The 20,057-nt window shown below is 44.2% G+C and overlaps 1 protein-coding gene across 3 annotated transcripts in view; it reads right to left on the bottom strand.

The window, feature by feature from the left end:
• Nucleotides 1–152: 152 nt before the first annotated feature.
• SFXN2 (sideroflexin 2) overlaps nucleotides 153–20,057 on the bottom strand; it is a 34,564-nt gene continuing 14,659 nt past the window's right edge. For all 3 annotated transcript variants that reach the window (XM_063132574.1, XM_063132573.1, XM_063132575.1), the window contains 9 exons: nucleotides 18,859–18,957; nucleotides 18,077–18,152; nucleotides 17,126–17,211; nucleotides 13,013–13,073; nucleotides 12,229–12,295; nucleotides 10,431–10,480; nucleotides 8,653–8,702; nucleotides 7,257–7,304; nucleotides 153–6,189 (listed from right to left, as the gene is read on the bottom strand). In XM_063132574.1, the coding sequence (XP_062988644.1) occupies nucleotides 6,090–6,189; nucleotides 7,257–7,304; nucleotides 8,653–8,702; nucleotides 10,431–10,480; nucleotides 12,229–12,295; nucleotides 13,013–13,073; nucleotides 17,126–17,211; nucleotides 18,077–18,152; nucleotides 18,859–18,957 (637 nt within the window). In that variant the 3' untranslated portion in view covers nucleotides 153–6,089. The remainder of the gene's footprint in view (nucleotides 6,190–7,256; nucleotides 7,305–8,652; nucleotides 8,703–10,430; nucleotides 10,481–12,228; nucleotides 12,296–13,012; nucleotides 13,074–17,125; nucleotides 17,212–18,076; nucleotides 18,153–18,858; nucleotides 18,958–20,057) is intronic.

The raw sequence follows: 20,057 nt of genomic DNA, 5'->3' as shown, positions 1-20,057 counted from the left end.
TATTCTCATGGTGGTCTTAACAGACTTGCAAAATCTATTCTGCACTCAGCTGTACAGCTCCATGCTGCACAGCCCAACAGATATCACAGATAGAGAGGAGGGTCCATTCAAGATCACATGACTCTGAAGGTTGACAAGAGAGGAGTCAGGGCAGTTTTTAAAATCACAGTGTTTTATTTTCTCTTCCTCGCCCCTCCCCTATGTAAAAGAGGCTTTTAATTGAAGGCTTAATAGCATTAGCTTTTATTTGCTGATCAACAGTACTGGACACTGGTTCATCCTGGCTAAATCTGTGAATAGCCTAGAGCAAAATATCTTCCAATATTTGCTATTCAATACAGCAGACTTTGGCTAGCACCAACATAAAGAGCAACAGTCAAATGTCTGCATCTTACCTATAAAATGATCTGGCAATTTTTAAAACATAAATACAAACAGAGATTAAAACAACCAATATTCAGCTATATTCAGTCACAACCATATCAATGCAAGGCAAATTAGAAACTTAAAAAAAGTTGCCTAAACGACAGGCAGAGGACAGACTGCTGTATTCCAGTCCATCTGTATCAAATGAGCGCCTTTGCAGTAGCAGCTATGGAGGGAGGCTGACTGAATCAAGCCCTGTGCAGTCTCTCACACCTCCCTTCCCTTGAAATCACTGTGCATGTAAGAATTTGATTGCATAATGGCACTATTTAGCATTTCAAGTGTTCAAAGCATTTCACATACATTATTCTTAACAATCATTACAATAATTTTGTAAGGTAGGACAGCATTATCATCCCCCTGTTGCAGATGGGAGGCCAAGATGGAGAGAACAGTGGCTTGCTTAAAGTCACTTGGATCTTGGAAAGTAGCGGAGGCTGTCTTTACATTGCCCTGGGGTGGCTCTGAGTCTGCGCTACATGGTTATATGATGCAGCGGCCAATTCAGACCCACCCTGGGGCAAAGAGCCAAAGATGCAGAGCAGAGACGCTGGGGAATTACCACAACTTTTCCTGTCAGAGCGAGGTCAACGTGACTCTTCCCCATCTCCTTGCTCAGGCACTGCTCCGGGAGGCATTCCCAGATGGAAGGTGCCCTTCCATTGGTCACCGAAAGCCATGGGAAGAGGTGGGCCTGGCGAGCCTAATGGCTACCAGAAACGCCGTGCTGACTGCTTCCGTCTGGATAACTCGCTACCACCCTGCAACAGCGAAACCACAGGGTTTGGTGGCAGAGTAGCACTAACTCGGCACCATGAAGACAGACCCATGGAATCGATTACCCATTTCTATTCCCTTGACTGATTTGACTTCCAATAGGTAATCCCCTGTTTGTGGTAGGACATGGATTACAGGCATGGATTAAAGGAACATTTCCTGTGCTGTAGAGGCAGAGGAAGACCCCAAGACCTTGTGTGATTGCCGAATAACCAGCAGAGGAAACTGCTCCTTCTGAAAGCAAATGTGTAAATCAACATCACAGAGCCACAGGTTCATAGTCCAATTCTGAGTTATCCACTGTGAAACCTGAAGTGACTTCCTTATTTTACACATAATTGTTTTGTTTGTTTGTTTGTGTACCCGTTGTGAACTAAGACAGCCTTGGGGCAAAAAATAAGCTCAACAGAGATTGTCTTGGGAAGGTAAACATAGCACCAAGTCGGAAATTCCAACACTGCATAGTACCCAGATACACAAAGTTTGAGAGGGAGCTGTATGGATGGGAGCGTGGAGGAAGTAGCTATAGTGAGTGGTAGGTACAGCTAACCAAGGATCTATCTTTGTTAGGAGTGCTATATAACTAAGAATTTAATGAGAGCCATACTGGATCAGACCAGAGGCCCATCCAGTTCAGCATCTATTTCCCACATTAGCCAAGAAGATGCTACTGGAAAGCCTAGAAATGGGGCCTTTCATTCCCTACATTTCTATACCACCCAACAACCAAAGCTCTCTGGGCAGTTTACAGTATGATAAAACATCCATGGAATCATAGAATAGTAGAGTTGGAAGAGGCTTATAAGGCCATCGAGTCCAACCCCCTGCTCAATGCAGGAATCCACCCTAAAGCATCCCTGACAGATGGTTGTCCAGCTGCCTCTTGAATGCCTCTAGTGTGGGAGAGCCCACAACCTCCCTGGGAAACTGGTTCCATTGTCCTACTGCTCTAACAGTCAGGAAGTTTTTCCTGATATCCAGCCGGAATTTGGCTTCCTGTTATATACAACCTTTAACATTAAAGATTTTAAACAGTTTGAAAGCAAGTTAAAAACAAGCTCTGATTTTTAAAAAAGCACCCTAAAACACCCCATTATATGCTGTCAAATGTCTGGGAGTAGAGGAAAGTCTTAAACTAGTGCTAAAAAGACGACATGCATTTGACTTCCATGAATTCTTAGCCTTTTTTTGTGGTCATTTAACTTATTCATCCAGGAAGTTATCAAAGATAACTTTTAAGGCTTCAGCTATTTATAAATTAGCAACATCCAGACTGTACTACTGTAATGCACTCTACATCAGGTTGCCTTTGAAGATGGTCCAGAAAGTTCAAAGGGCACAAAATGTGACTGTCTAGGTTTTGGTGGAGGTGAGACAATCGGCATGTGTATCACCAATTTGTATGAGTTTCTGGGACCAATTTAAGGTGCTGTTATTGACCTATAAAATCCAAAACAGTTTTGGATCAGGTTATTCAAATAACTGCCTTCAGCTGTACCAGCTTGCCTGAACTTTTGAGTTCAGTCTTGGAGACCTTTTGAGGAGGCTCACCAGTGAGATCAATTAGGATGGTAAGCATGTAAGACAGGGCCTTTTTGATGGTAGTCCCATGATTATACAATCCTCTCCTACATATGCCCCTTTCCTTAGAGATCTTCAGGGGCACTGAAGGCTTATTTAGGTTGTTTTTCTAGTTATATTCTGTGATCCTACCAATATTACTGGTTTAAAATGCTTTTTCTTAGCCTTCTGACTTTTCCAGTATTGTTACTTTTATGGCTTTGGTTCATTTCTATGACTGTAAACTGTTTTTATGATGGTTTCTGTAGTGATTTTTTATTTTATTTTAATGTATGACTGCAGTCTAATACAACTGGAGAGTACCAGGTTCAGAAAGGCTGCTGTGTTTTAACTCTCTTACAGAAGCATCCTTGGAAGGGCATTTCCCCTAAAAGGCAGCTCATAAACATTTTAAATTAATCAATAAAGTAATCCTGGGAAAGTGAATTCCATAATATAATTTATGAGTTATGTGAACAAGTACTTTCTTTGGTCTGTCCTGGATCAGTCATCAAGGCATTTTCTTTGCAAATGCTCTGAGCAGAAGTCAGACTGGGTTAACCCACCCATTTTGAAAAACCAATCTCCAGATTTCACTTATCATCTCATCACTTATCCCAATGTGGTTTCCTAAACTTTGCATATTTGTACTTCTAAAAAGCTTTTGACAAAGTCCCTCACCAAAAGCTCATCGCAAGTCATGAGATAAGAGGATGGTCACATTATAGATCAGTAACTGGTTAAATGATAGAAAGCATAAAGTAGGAATAAATTGATAGTTGTCATAATGGAGGGTAGTAAGAAGTAGAACTTCCCAAGGGTCTGTACTGGGACCAATGCTTTTCAACATATTCCCAATTGACCTGAAGTTAGGGATGAGTACGGAAGTGGCCAGGGTTGCTGAAGGCACCAAATTATTCAGGATGGTGAAACCAAAAGAAGAGGGGTGAAGATCTCCCAAAGTATCTTGCCCAATTAGGTAAACAGGAAAAATGGCAAATGTAGTTCAATGTAAGTAACGGTAAAGTGATGCATACTGACAGGAAAAATCATGTCACCGTACCCCAATAGCTTCTGAACCAATGGTGATTAACCAGGAACGAGACCTTGGGATTATGGTAGATGGGTCAAAGAAGATATAACGCCAGTGTGACACAGCTGCGGAAAAGGCAAATTCTATGCTAGGAGTATTAGCCAACAGAAAATTAAGCTGCCAGTATTGTAATGCCACTATGTACATTTGCAGTGCAGCCACACTTGGCATGCTGTGTAAAAAGTTCTGTTCACCACTTCCGGCAAAGTATATTGTAGGGCTGGAAACATGCAGCGAAAGGTAACCAAAATGATCAGGGGGTTGGCACATCTTTGCTATGAGGAAAGCCTACAAACATTTGGTGTTTGTTCTAATTTAGAGAAAAGAGTAAATAAGGGGACATATTATAGAGGATTATAATATTATATATGGTGTGGAGAGATTTTTTTGCCCTCTGCTATAAAAATACTGGAACTCAGGGGGTTATTCGGTGAAACTGAAAAGCCATTTTGCTGCCCGAGTCAAAGGACAAATTCACACATACCTCGCCCCAACTCCATATACAGAAGCCGACTGGACTGGCACCTGAATCTTACTTCAACACTGGAGACAGGATAGCCACCTCTGCTGCATCTGAAAGCAGCAGGCTAGCTTAGGGGGTGCAGGACAAGCTGCCTGGTGCACACACTGCTCTGGCCCTTCAACACCTTTCCACTATTCTGAGCCCTAAAAATCTGCTACCTGAGGTGGTTGCTGTACTCTGCCTAATGGTAGGACTGGTCCTAAAATCAATTGGCAGGAGATTCAGGACAGACAAAAAGACGTATTTCTCTACACACATTGCAGTTAGGTGTGGTGGTGAAAGCTACCAGCTTAGATGTTTTTTAAAGGGACCAAGTTTATTGAAGATATGTTTGTCAATGCCTATGAGCCATTTATGGCCTCCAGATTCAAAGGCCCTGTACCTCCCACTATCAGCTGGTAGCAGCAAGAATACGAGAGGGCTACTGCCTTCGTGTCATGCTCTGGGCTTCCCAGAGGGATCTGGGTGGGCACTGTGGCAAACACAATACTAGACTAGGCGGACTTCTGGTCTGATCCAACAGAGCTGCTCTTCTGTTCTTAAGCTTTGTTATTCAGGAATGAAAATAGCTGAAGTGTTCAGCTGAGCTTGCTTGGGGGGTAGGGAAGCAAGCAGTGCAGCCCTTTTTGCAATCTGTACAGCTTGTTTGTACATTTCTCAGGAAAACTTCTCCAAGCTGAACTGATAGCCTAAATCTTAAATACAGGATGATTTGCTTGCAAGACTATAGGGCTGACCTATCAACCTAATTAGGTATAACAAAGTTCTGAACAAAGTCTTCATTAGCACCCTTGTTAGTCATCTAGCAGGGTACCTAGATTAGAATTTACAAACAGAAGAGAAGAACATTTCAACCTACCTTTCCACCCTAATACCTGGCAATAAGAAGCATCATAAATGTATCAGTCTTGGGCTGTAGCACACTTTTTGGAATGTGATCTGATTGAATGCAAGTATAGACTACTCTCATGAGGGGTGATGTAGGGTTGACAGGGTCATGGTCAGAGCACAACAGTGCACGCCTGTGCATGTCTGTTCAGAGGTAAGTTCAATAGGTCTTGATCCCAGGTAAATATGTATAGGACTGTAGCCAACATCTTCCTCTTCTGGATTTTTAGAAGTTGGCAGGTACAAATAGAGTTGTTTTCTTTTCCTTTGCAATTTGGCAAGGGCACCCTGCAATACATGAACTTAAGATCTTGTTCCTGTATGCACAGAATGGCTCTTTAGGGGGAAATGGAAGGCAGCTGGCAAAGTTCTTTCTTAGATCAGGGAGAGACAATGGAGCATGGCCTTCAGAGTAGAGTGGAACCCAGCCCCACAGGATCAAGAAGGACTTAGGGCTTGGAATAACTGCCTTAGAGTAAGGGGCAATTCAATTTCTGTCAACTCCTGGAAACAAACAGACGATTCTCCCACCTGCACCACCAAGCAGAAGTTGATTAATTCCTCATACCAAAGCCCAAGTCCATTTCCCAAAATAGGAGCAGGACCATAAGAAGAACATGCAAAGCTAAATCCCCTACAGAGTCCAAATTTGCCCACCGACCCAAGCCCCCCATGCCAAAACGTTGAGAACAGAGGAATGGAGGTAGAGCGTTGCTCTTCCTGGAGTATCTTGAGCTCATTTCCTGAACACACCCTAGCAGTGGCTTCTCCAGGGAAAGGATTCCACGGTGGGATGATGCACCAACTTGAGGTAGTTTTCCCTCATAATCCCTTGTTAAAATAGACGTAAGGCACTCTGTCCCCGTGTTTGGCCACAATCAACTCTCTGAGATCAGGCTCCAGTTGTGAAAGGGCGATTGAGCTGGAGAGGAAAAAGAAGAAAACACATAGTCCTCTATGTAGCTTAAGGCTGCTTGGTGCAAATTGACCTGGAGATAGAGACTGATTAGGTGCAGAACACTGAAGAAACATTCTGTACCTAGCCACAGACTACATTTGTGTAAAATTGGTCATCTTGCCAGGTCTCACTTCTTCCCATGTGAAGTGAGTGCAGTAGTCTAGCAGGGTGGGGTGATGGTGGACAGGACAGGCACTGTTTCAGCTTTCTTGCTACTAGCTCAATGCTTGAGCAGTTTGGGAAAGCAAGAGCTTGCTCAGGAGTGTCAACCTACACCTGCATTTGATACTGGCTTCTTTGCCACCTGCTTAGAGAAAAGAGAAGAGACCAGGCAACATGGAGCTCAATGGATCAACAAACGGATGCAGCTCTTGAGCAAGCAGTGGCTTCACTTTTCTTCTCCTGAAGTGCAAGAAGGAACAAATGGGAGGCTGATGTTGAATCACTATTAAGTACACATGCTCCCTTCTGAGCAAGGCTGCAAGGTGGACCCTAGAATGTGCATATCTATAGAGTACCATAATCATGTGGTACTCTATAGTACCACCTGCTTGCAAACCTGTCCTGGGGACAGTGCAGCACAATGGAGTAGAACCAACACATAGTAGTCCCAGTCAGAAACCAAGTGCTATTGGTGGAATTTCCTTAGGAAAGGTCTGGGAACCAGTGATGTACAAGATGGTTTCATCCACACTTGTGGAGTCCATCGTTTTGTTTGTATATGAATGGACAGAGGAATGGACACTGAGACCCAAGAATATTGAGTCCTATTAACCTAGTGGGATGCGTTTCAGAGTAAACATGCCCAGGAGAGGATGGGAATTTTGATTCACACCAGAATGAGTCGGCCTGGAAAAGATAGGATTATTCTATTATACCATGTTTCCCCATCTCCAAACAATGAACACATTGGCTGAAAACTTTGGTGACAGCTGCGGGATTGTATTCCCAAACTCGGAAGATATCAGAATTGCACAGTGAAGTCTGAAGGGGAAAGTGGGGAAGAAAAGAGAGAAGAATCAGGCTTATACCTCCTTTGTGGGAAAAGTGCACAGGCAACTGGGACCATGAACAGAAGGCTGCAAGGCAAAGGCAGGACGTCACAAAGAAGGTTGGCATTTATTCTCTGAACAGTGAACCCGGAATTGCTAACCCACCTTCAAAAGAGCCATGATAGAGGCTAGGCTCTAGCAAAATCCTTTACACCAGGGGTGGGCAACTTGTAGCCCTCCAGATGTTTCAGCCTGTAACCCCCATCAGTCCTAGCCAGCAGACCCCATGGTGAGGGATCATGGGGGTTGTAGGCTAAAAATCTGGTGGGCCACAAGCTTCCCACCCCTGATTTGCACTGAGACACTTCCATTGCATCTTGGCTAGTCCCTTTCCCCTATTCTCAAATCACCTGGTGAGATTTGCCAATCAAACTGCTGTTGCATGTCAGAAGTGGATGCAACACGTAAAGCCCCTTCTGGGTATTTAAGGAGCTGTTTTATACCCAATAATCCATCTAGCCCACTGCCACCAAGCTTGCTTAAGTCTCTAGCAGACATCTTTCCAGACCATGATGCTCATAAATGAAGAGGATTGAACTGGAGGCTGTCACACACTCACTCTTACATATATAGAACATATATAGGCCCATACTGGATCAGACCAAGGGTCCATCTAGCCCAGCACTCTGTTCACACAGTGGCTAACCAGCTGTCGACCAGGGACCCACAAGCAGGACACGGTGCAACAGCACTCACACCCATGTTCCCCAACAACTGGTGTATACAGGCTTACTGCCTCTGATCCTTGAGGTAGTACATAGCCATCAGGGCTAGCAGCCATTGATAACCTTCTCCAGGAATTTATCCAACCCCCTTTTAAAGTCATCCAAATTGGTGGCCATCACCACGTCTTGGGATAGTTTAGCTATGCGCTGTGTGAAGAAGTACTTTCTTTTATTTGTCCTGAATCTCCCACTAATCAGCTTCATGGGATGACCTCAGGTTCTAGTATTCTGGAAGAGGGAGAAAAATGTCTCCCTACCTACAGATTCCACACCATGCATAATTTTGTATACCTCTATCAGTTCTCCCCTTAGCAGCCTTTTTTCCAAGCTAAACAATTCCAGCTGTTACAACCTTGCACACGCTTGATAGATATCTTCCACTTGGCCCCACAGCAGAGGTGGGAAACCTTTTTCAACTCAAGTACTAACTTTCTATAGGCCACATGCCAGTGATGGGCAGGATTACCCACTATCTTTCATACACGCACATGTGCATAAATAAATAAACACACACACACAAAATAATGGTTTTGCCGATAGCCTGCTTGCAACATTTCAAGTCAGTCATACGAAAGTTCTCCCAAATAAAACCTGCAGCTTTTACATAAAGCTCGTACTCATGAAGGCAATTCAAGACACATCATACTTACAACCCTCCGACGAGTACTGTTTGCAATGGAGCATGGAGAACCTGGATTTTCTGTCAAGAAAGCAACATGTAAGAACTGAAGGTTATAAGCCTTAGAATTAGTGATGAAATCCTGGAGAGAAAAAATAACAACTCTCCCCTACTGTGATCTGAGCATGCTGGGCACATTTGAAAAATAGCTTTAGCTAATGGAGTTCCATAATACTATGTAAACCAAAAAACCCTCAGGTTTTGTACATCATCATTGCCTTGGGCACTGTGGGATAGAGCACTGGTCTTCAACTAGTTGAGACCCACCTCAGAATCCCAAACTGCAATATGGGACTAACAACTGCCCAACATGGTAGCAACAGCTATGCTGCGACCCATCCGGACTGATCTTGCAACCCGCTTTTGGATTATGATCCACTGGCATAGAGCATTGTAGGGAAATTAGAGAGTTCTTAGGCTAAATGGGATTACCACACTCACCCAGCATCAATTCAGGATTCTCTAGAATTAATTCATCTGACAGATGGTTACCCAACTTCCATTTAAAACGAGGTGGCAAATCCACAACATTACAATGGAAACCTGTTCTGTTAATGTCCAGTTGTTCTCATAGTGAACATGCTGTTCTTAGTATTCATCCTGATTCTGTGCTGCTACAATTAGATTCACTTTCTCTTGGTCCTTCAGAACAACACAGTTGTTCCAATTGTTTTATTCTCCATCACAGGGTTGTCCTGTTGCTGTGTCTTGCTGTGTCTGCTACCTAGCTTGTATACATCTGCTCCAAATATGTAAGCTACTGTAGTTTGTCTCCTAAGTCAAGGACGGGCAGAAAATAGATCTGGATCTACAGGGACGTCTCCAAGTACTTTGCAGTAGATTGGCTAGAACATCGAACTCCCAATTGTTCAACAATAGCAGCAACAAAATGATCCCTGCCACCCACCTGTCACAAATTACTCTGCTGAAATGAAAACAACATCTAAGCCCCCTATAAAATTCCATTATTGAGACAGTATTGCACAACAGAAGCCTCATATGGAAGCACCCCCAAAAAGCCAGTATAACCAGGAGTGGATTTTGTATGGAAGTACTGTGAGCTCCATTCAGTTGTGGTACTCAAAATAATTTCCTGAGTTCAGGATTATTTGATTCTAAGTGTATGTCTTTTGCACCAGGTCCTGGTTGGTGGCTCTCATGGTTCTAGTAAAGCATGATGTAGATCACAGAAGCCTGAAGTCTATCCACCCGTGCCCAAAGTATAAATGGTACAAAAGAAGCCTTTGCTATCTCCTTATTCAAATCCCTCAGGAGATTAAAAGAAAACACCATATTCTCCCTTTTGAGCCTGCCTGTGCTCTGAGATCTTCAGGGGAGGCCCTTCTCTCGATCCCACCATCATCACAGTCACGCCTGGTGGGATTGCAGGAGAGAGCTTTCTTGGTGGCTGCTCCAAGGCTCTGGAACTCCCTTCCCAGGGGGGGCTAGACTGGTTCCCTCCTTGCAATGTTTCCGGAGGCACTCATAACCTTTTTTGTTCCGGCAGGCCCTTGAAGAATAGTCTGGACTTCTGCTTATGCATTGATTTTTAAAAAATTGTCATTCGTATTTTAAAAGTTTTACATGTCTAAATATTACAGCAGGTTTAATTATATCTTAATTTTTTGTCTATTTTTATTTATGTTTTAATTGTGTATGTTTTAAATCTGTAAACCTGCCTTGAGTCCCAATATCAGGAGGAAAGGAAGGATATAATAATAATAATGTACCATTACTTGAGCTACTTACCTTCATGAAGGGGTATTTTTCAAGTCTCTCCATGATGATAGGCAACAAAACTAGAGAGAGAAAAATATGTTGGTTTATTCGGGGTGACCTCTGGCCCCCACATCTGAGCATCTCCATTGCATGCTGGGTAAAATGTACTAGTGCAGCGTAACTAACTCACATGCACTCTCTAAGTTCTACTGATGAGAAGTCTTCGTTCTCAGCAATGTCCATGTACATTCCATGCTCAAGGGAATGTACAATAGGGTTGCAAAATTCAGGAAAAAAACTTGGTGACTTCCTGTTTTCCCAAGAGAAGCAAAAAAGAACTTCTCCTTTCAGCAGCAGCTCTGACCACACTTGCAGGTTTTCATGCTAAGGCTCTTAATGGTTTATACTCAATACATGTTCAAACGCTTCTTGTAACTTTAAGCTATTTCAAGCACATTTAACTGACCTCCTCTGGTTTAAAGTGGTTTATGTGGCATACTGGAGGTTTTAGCCACGCCAGCACACCAAAACAGATAAAGGCGGCAAAGCTCGTTCAGTGGCTACGTCTTAATACAACACATCCATGCACTTCTATTCCATTAAACTATAAATACTCAGGATAAAGTTGGTTTCAAAGCAGGGGTGTTGAACCTCTATCAGCCTGAGGGCCGAATCCCACGTCAGAGACGCTCTCGAGGGCCACATTCCAGGGGTGGGTGGGGCCAAAGGCAAAGGGGGCAGGGGCAAAATACCAAACATATCAGCATATTTTAGCTAAAAGCATTTACTACCAGCAACTAAGCTACTGGCAGTACCTCAGACCTTTTAGAATGGGGGGGGGGGGGAAACTACAGAAACAGTGGGAATGATCAGTGGTTGGGGAAATGCGGTGGGGATAGAGAAGGAGGTGCTGCTAGACCTTTTTATTCTCCCAGTATTTTAACACTTAATTTTAACTTAAATTTAAATTTTACTGTTTTAACTCTGTATTTTAATTTTATATCAATTTTGCTGTGTGGTTTTTATTCTGGTTGTGCTCTTTATATTGTATTGTGTATTTGTGCTTTTAACCTGTTGATTGTTTTACTATGGTTTTAATTTTTGTGAACCGCCCAGAGAGGCTATTGGGCGGTATAGAAATGTAATTAATTAATTAATAAATAAATAAATAAATCTGTAGAATCCCAGAGGACCGGATTGGGATCCCAGACCTGAAGATCTTCACTCCTGTTTTAAAGTACAGTTTTACATTTCTAAATAAGATAGCGCTACAATTTAAAGTGCCATTAAAACCACACAGGAAGGTAACTTCTGGGCTGGAGAACTGAGACAACTCAGGGACATCAGCTTTTTTGGAACACGAGGAAAGAGAAAGAAAATCTCCACAGCTCAGCCTTGTAAGTACAACAAGCAAATGGCATCCAGGGACAAAAAATTAATGTTTTGGTACTCAAAGGTAAAAATCACGTAACAGAGAAAGTTTTCAAAATCTGGCATTATTTAGAGCCCATGAGGCAGAACAAAGACCTTGCTGTCGTGATTTTTTGATGGGGTGTTGTTGTTAGCATCATATATTTTTTCCATTAGTGCAGAGGTTCTTTTGAGAACACCAAAGCAAGGGCCGGACTTAAAAGGCAGTTTCAAGAGCCCCTAGCAGTATCCATTAGAAGACCTCTCTTTAGGACAGATGACCCAACTCAAAGGGACCTCCACTACTTCTTCCTCTCCTAAGCCAACATGCTTAGCAATCCCCTACGCCACCTGTGGTCCACCGCTATAGCTGCTCGCCACGTTGTAATTCAACAAGGGAGAAATGCTTAACGCTTACTCATGCCAGGAGCAGCCATGGTGATGCGGGAAATCACCACTTGGGTTATCCCCTTGATCGCCGCTCTCTGAAAGAGAAAGAAAGGGAGACAGCAGGGTCACACTAGTTGCTCAATTGATGATACACAAAAGACCATCATTTCGAAATGCCTGGCAGTGGATTAACCAGGATGCGCTGAGGAAATGAGGAATTGCCACTGGGGGACGACGACGAGAACAACACACACACACCCCGACCCCAGCACTCTTCTTAACTGAAAGCAGCAACATGATTTTGAGGGACTTAAAGCTCCATAGAAGTGCTAAGTAGAAGACCGGTAGCTCTTGTTGGCAAGGAGCGGGTGTGGAATGGCCAGACATGCAGATGGCCATGCCACCATTAAAAACACAAAGTGGGCTTGCAAAAGAAAAAGGCACCTCAGAAGGCCCTTTGTACTAGTAGAGGCTGTTACTTAGGAAAGCTTATTACAAACAGACAAAAATCAGTCTGCAGGCCAGGCATTGACTAGTAGCTTTAGCTTCAGCACAACTTCAAGTTGCCCTTAGTTTTTGAAATGCTGATCTTGCACCTTACTCCTTATTCTGTGCTATCATCCTGGGGGTGGGCAGAGGGCCAAGAACACAAAGGACAACACTTGCTGAAAATGAATGCATTAAGGTCTCCGGATTTTTTTTTGGCTCTACCACTTGCACAGGTCAGACAAATTCCAATGACTTTGGTCCCCAAAGCCAAGCAATGGCGATGCTATTCCTGATCCTCAAAGACCTGAGATAATGGTCCTTACCCTGGACTCGCCCAGAGCGTTGTCATTCTCGTCCATCACTGTAATCCCGTTAATGAGTTCCCTAATGCAGACAAAGACACATGACCTCAGACAATGTGACTGACCAGCTGGATTTTGGAATGCCCACACTTCCCCCAAGCCCCATCGTGCTCATTGTCTCAAGTAGGCGGCTTCCTTCCCTCTGCACAGTAACATCCCTCTCTAGGCTTCATCCCTCCGGTTTCATGTTTGCCAAAGCCAGTCGGCAAAGGGGAATGAGACAATAAGCCAAAGAGACCACAAGAGAAACATCTATGAACTGTCTATTAGAGGGGTTGGGAACCCCTTACAGCCCTAGGACTGAATTCAATTTTGGAGAAGCCCTCGGAGGCTGCATTCCAGTGGTGGGCAGGGCTCCCAAATACCAGCATAGTGTAGCTTAAAGTCTTAGTAACTAAGCCTCAGGAGAGGCGTTTTGGAATGGGGGGAAAACTGTACAAAAGCCAGGAAGTCCCCAAATTATCAGCATCTGGGGAAAGGTGAGTCAGAAGCCACGGTCACCTGGGGCCCCCAGGAGGCTCTGATTGGGCCCCCAGGCTGAGGTGTCCCCCCCATCTATTCCAACAAGAGGAGGTGCCTACTCCTATTTTACATGGGGATCCATAGAACAATCTCTCTGGCTTTTATGTATGTGCACACAAGCCTCATATGGAATGAGCTCCCCACTGAGGCCCGGCTGGCGCCAATGCTCTCATCTTTTCGGTGCCGGGTAAAGACCACCTTCTACTCCCAGGCATTTAATGGTATATTACGAGGCATGTAGGTCTGCTGTTTTAGAACAGGTCTATTAGGGGGAAATGTTTATTTGTTTTTAGGTTTTTACATTGTTTTGATTTTTTATGTTTAATATTTTAGATTTATTTTTATTATGCTGTGTTTTGTATTTTTATCAGTTGTTGTAAGCTGCCCAGAGAGCTTCAACTATGGGGCAGTATATAAAACAAAACAAATAAATATCATGTGCTGGTTATCTCTGTAGCCCTCAACTCTCCTTACGTTTTAACTTAAAAAAACATTAGGGCAGGGTGTTTTCACGTTCCAGACTTACCCTTAATGCAGGGGTGGGCGGCCAGTGTCCCCCAGATGTTTTGGATTCCAGTTCCCACTAGCATGCTTGCTAGTTTGAGGGTTAAACAAAAAAGGCAATGGCCAATGGTCAGGGATTATGAGAGTTGTAGTCCAAAGCATTTGGGAGGACACTGGGCCATCTACCCCTATATTAGGAAATAAGTCTGGAACACCAAAAGAACCTGAATCCCCAAACCTATCATACATTGAGCCATCATCATCACAAATCAGAAAAAACAAAAACTACACACACGGTACAGTGAATAGAAAGTAGTTCAGGATCTACTCCTACATCTCTGGATGATTTGCAGTACATCAGCAAGGGTTTGAGACTCCCAGCTGTAAATAGCGACAACAAAACAGCTGTCCCCCTTCTTCTAAATTAGGCTGCTGAAACGAAGAAAGCTTGAGAGAAAATCCTGGAACGGATCAGTATATGAAAGACAAGTGAGCTCAGTTTTGGTCATGAAAACAAATCCCTAGATGGGGTATGTGCTCAGAGGCACACTATTCCATATTTTTACGTTCACTGCCCTTCCTCAAGCCCCCATTTTGGACCGAGCTCTGGCTGGCAGACCTCAAGATTCTAGTAATACAGCCAAAGTAGATCCCACAAGCTTGGTCTGCACACCCCATGGCATCGCCTGACCGTTGTACTGACTGCTTCCTGCGTCTCCTCCCAACCACTTGGATTTTTTTTGTTTGTTTACAAAATCTAGGCTCCATTTTTGCCATTACATTAATCAGAAAAAAAAATTGTTCACAAAATCCTAAAGGGTCCTTTGGGAATATATAATTTAACTCTGGGAACTCCATTAAATCTTTTGTAGGCCATATAACAATGTTCCATTGGCATGAAGAGTATTATATTGCTGAGAACATCTATCCTCCCAAATGAAGTATCTGGATCCAACTTGACAGTGCAATGCTGCCACCTAGTGGCTCTTACAAAGAATATAAGCTGCATGTTTCTAAAGAATGCAAAGATTTATAGAATATATCCAATTCCAAGTACTCATTTGAATGTTAAATGGCAAATTGGGACACATCTGGGTGTAATGGGGACTAAAAGGAGGATTTTGACTGCCACAATTATGCCCCCCTGCTAAAAAAAAAAGCCAGGACAAAATGATCAATTTATGATGTACTTCGTTTATTTTTTAAAGTTTCATGTGCTTGTATTGAGCCTATCATTGCAGCATTTGCTGTTCTAAAGGCAAAACTGGTCAACACAAACCACAGAAACTATCTTGTTACCAGCTTCAGGCTCAAAAAGAAGGTGGCATCTCAGAAAAGCTGAGGTCAAGGCATTGTGATAATGTGCTTTCCTGTTCATCGCTGTGTCTCTTATTTCTCGAGACAGTCAAGATTGACCTGCCTACACTGTTTTTCATGTGTCTAATTACATCATAATTTTTGCCCTGTTACGTAAAAGTGGGTGCCAACATCTCAGAACTATTTTTCCATTGGTCTCCTAATTGCTAATGCCCTTAGTCAACCTACTGACCGAGTCTTTATCTTATCTTAGCCGATTATATAATACGCAAAACGAAACAAAAAACCTAGCTGCAAAAGAAGTTCCCTGCAAGTACCCAACCCCTAGTCATTGGCTGTACTACTGTGATGCCATGGAAATTTTTAATTAACTTGCGAAGATGTCATGGAATTTGTAATTTAATGCAAAGATGTCAGCAACAGAATGTTGACAAGCAGTTTCTGTGAGAATAACAAGAGGTCAGTTGTTACTCTCACAGGAGGAATGTATTACATGAGGGCCAGGCATAGATAGAGGGGGAAACGTTTGCAGTTGGAAAGGAAAAGGGGCAGAAGCAAAGATGTTAAAAAAAAAAAAACAGGTCTGGGAGGCAGGGGGAATAAAGAGGCAAAGGGAATGTGTTAGATTAACTAACAGCTTGAGAAGTAGGAAAATAGCAATGCGTAAACTGCCCAAAGAGCTTGTAAACTGCCCACAGAGCTTCGGCTATTGGGTGGTATAAAAATGCTATAAATAAATACAAATAAATAAAAATGAAGACATCGGTGCAGATCAGGGGTGGGTAACTTGTGGCCCTCCAAATGTTTGGGTCTACAACTCCCATTATCTTTCCTCACTGGCGATTCTAGCTAGGGTTGATGGGAGTTGTAGGCCCAAACATCTGAAAGGCCACAAGTTGGCCACCACTGGTCCAGACCAATCATGCATAAGGATTTAAGGAGAGCCATGCTGGATCAAACCAAGGTCCATCTAGTCCAACATTCTGTTGGCCAACCAGCTGTCCACAGAAACCCCCAAGCAGGACGTGAGGGCAACAGTACTGTCCTACCCATGTTCCCCAGCAACTGGAGTACATAGGCCTAATGCCTCTAATACCGGAAAACCTTGCACCTTTTTAATGAGTACAAACTTGAGTTTGAGGGTTAAACAAAAAAGGCAAACAAACTAGGAACTGTAGGGCAAATAGCAAGAGACAGTAGGGTGTTACATGGTCCATGCAAGAATATCACTAGCAGATCACATGCGAAGCTATCAGTTTGGGTGCGAGAACCAAGCATTTCCATCAACAGAGACAGTCCAATCAAGTATCTCATTCATCACTTTCTTGACTTAACGCACAATTTGTCCCTTGTTTTGACATCGAACATCTCACGTTTTAAAACTAGTGGTTGAAATAGAGAACTACAGGGATCAGTCCCACAGAAGCAAGCGTTGGGGAGGAAATGGAGGTGCTCCCCTTCTGGTCTGCTTTTATCCTATCGCTTGCTCTGCTATCAGCAGTGACTTTAGGATGTAGCTATGCGAGTGAGCTATTATTAGGTACTGCGGGAGGTGGTGGGGAGAAGCACAGGTGCTCTCTTCCGCAGGCAAACACCTTCGCCACTAGATAAGGCAGACTCTCACCTTTTAAGCAAAGGCCTGCGCCATGTATTACAAACAAAGTATATCATCCCATTTCCCCTTCACCCTTTCCCACTTCAGGGCCACGTAGGCTCTACCGAAAGACTTACTGCTGCCTCATCAAGGGGATGTTCACACAGTTGGCGGCCGCTACCGCTGCAAAGGGAACCCAGCGGGCCACAAGGGACGGAGCTCTCTGTATGGAGAAAGATCGTCCAGTTAGGAGTAGGACCAGACTTTAAACAACAACAGGGAGGAAAGGACTTAAGCTATGGACGGGATGGGCCAGTGTTCTTCACTGCAAGGCCCATTCACCTCAAATGCAGCTCTCTGCCTCCTTCTCTGTCTGTCTGTCTGTCTGTCTGTCTGTCTCATTTACTCACTGTCTTCCTCTCTGTCTCTCTTTTTTGCAGTAGCTGTTCATTCTCTGCAGGGGCTCACTAGCTTTGCCTTGTTGTTTGCTTTAGAGTTGGGGCCGTCTGCTGTGATCTGGGCTACTGGAGGCAGCTTCGGGAGCAGGGAGTCAGGAGACCTGCTGCTGTCAGCTGTAACATGGAGGGGGGGAGAGGAGAATGCAGGAGGAATCAGCCAATTAGCTGTGGTGTGGGACAAGCCCAAGAGGCAGAGCAACATGACTGGCTAGCTGCAGTGGTGTAGTAGTATGCGGGGTGCCCAGGCGGCCTCAATGGCAGTGCCAGGAGCTGAAGTGGTTCCAACTTGAAAAATAGTGACGATCAGGCAGCATAGGCAGGGTACCCCTAATACCACACATTGTTCCACTGCTCCAAATTCTTATACAAAATGAATACTGCTTACAGTAATGCACTACAACAGCTGATGCCAGGGAAGGGAGAACATATCTTGCAGCCAAAACAAACAGCTTACAGGGATAGAGAACCTTTCCTATATCCCATTCTACAGCTCCCAGGCCTGGTGTGCAAAGCAGACGTTCACACTTCCACAACTCTTAGACATTGAAGGGAGACGCCAGATTGCTTGCCTCTTATCCTCAGTCCTGCTGCCTCCTTGTGGTTAGAAGAACGATCGGTTTATGACAGTACCTTGGTGTAAAGGTTGAGTCCCACGGCAGTTGCCAAGGCCGTGCTGGTAGCAGTGAAATAAGCAACTCCAATTTGCCTGGAATCATCCAAAGGGATACAAAATGGGTCCATCAATAATAAAGTTCAGTTCAGGAATCGTGCAGCGAATGGCTCATTCACACCACCAATTGTAGCAAGTTTATTCACTTCTTTACATTGCAGGGCGCCGGGCTCTTCCTCCTAAATGAGCCCACCTTGCAGATCAGTAGCTGCTGCCTAGCACCTCTACATCTGTGGCTCTTTGATACCCAGCCAATATTAAAAGTGATGAATAAGCTCTCCTGGTCCAAAGGGATGGGAAGTAGAGAATAGCCAAGCAGTGACAGTTAATTGCTGTGGGCTGAGGATCAAATCATCCATGAACAGCCACTTGCCCACCTCTGCTGGATCGGAGTCCTCCTTTGTCACCACCCCTCCTGTCCCCTTGTGCTCAGATGTGAAGCTATGAGCGTGAATAAGCCACGAATGCCGCACACGGGGGCAGCAAGGTTGCAGGGACTGTATCTCCCTGGATTCCTCCTCCCCAACAGTACCATTTCCAAGAGTCCACTTCGGAAGTGCTTTGCATCCAAGTGCTAGGCTATAATGACTAACTAATAAATGCCAGTTTGCCCACATGGTCCAGGCAATTGTTCCAGATGACAGAATACATGCTGGCTACTGCCGTGCCAGTTAAGCCGACAGAGTAGGGAGCCTAAGCAGAGAAAGACCTTGCCATCAGGTAACCCTGCACAGGTACTCACTTGAGTGAAATGGGGCTGGCAGCATTCCGGTTGGTGTAGTTCACAATGGCATTGAAAGACTGGTTCACCCACTGCCAGAAAACCACAGCTGGGACTGTCCTGTAGGGAAGGGAATGAGAAAAAAAGGGTCCTGATGCCAGAGTAGATATTTGCATCCATCCTATATCTGCATCCATCGGGGAGGGGCTGTGGCTTTGCACACAGAAGGTCCCAGGTTTGTTCCCCAGCATCTCCAGGTGGGGCAGGAAAAATCCCCCCTCCAGAGCTGCTGCTGGTCAGTGTCGACAATACTGAGCTAGATGGACCAATGGTCTGACTCAGTATAAGGCAACTTCCTATGTTCCAATAGCAAGTGGTGCCACACCTGGCATTATCCCCTTTTCTGGTCCAGGATGTCCACCTTTATCAGACATGGACAGCCTTCTCTTTAATAACCTCTTTACGATGCTAATTCCATACCCTCATACTAATTCTATACCACCATACTTGTTTATTTCTCATTTTTCTACAAAAATATAATCAAGGCAGCTACCAAGGGCTTAGGACAGGTAAAAATATAAAGGAGAAGACAGTTCTAATTTAAAAGCACTATCCAGGGTTGCTGAAATAAAACAGTCTTTACAGGTGAGCAGCGATGGAGCCAGCCGAACCTCTCTTCAGCTGGTGTTCAAACTACGGGCACCACCACCAAGTGGCCCTCTCTCTTGTAGCCCACATCCAACAGCAGAGGTTCACAAAAGAAGGGCGTCACATGTAGATCACAGGGCCCAGGCAGGTTTATACGGGCAGAGGCAAGTCTTAAGGTACTATGTTTCCAGGCCATTGTGGGCCGTATGCCAAAATTGAGAACTAATATGAAACTTCATTAAAACAACCAAGATAATCAGCCTTCAGCTCGTCAACAAAGAGTAAATATTTTGGTCTGGTGGACAATTCCTGGGACTAGATGGCAGTGGGCTCAGGAATGCCTAATCATGCATAAGATCCAGGTGGTTTTAGATTTAGAAAAGCCTTTCACAACCTTGTGCCCTCAGATATGTTGGACTACAACTCCCAGCATCCCGGGATCCAATACATCTGGAGGGCACCAGGTTGGGGAAGGCTGCCTTTGAACAAGACATTTTGCAGCAACGCTGCATTACAGAGAAGCTTAACAGAGCAGGAGGACGAAAGATAAAAACCTTCTCAAGCGTGTGCTT

This window comes from Elgaria multicarinata, chromosome 8 (genome assembly GCF_023053635.1).
Source record: "Elgaria multicarinata webbii isolate HBS135686 ecotype San Diego chromosome 8, rElgMul1.1.pri, whole genome shotgun sequence".
NCBI classification, from domain to species: domain Eukaryota; kingdom Metazoa; phylum Chordata; class Lepidosauria; order Squamata; family Anguidae; genus Elgaria; species Elgaria multicarinata.
Note: the sequence above shows the minus strand (reverse complement) of the source record. Positions and strands in the feature narration are given on the sequence as shown.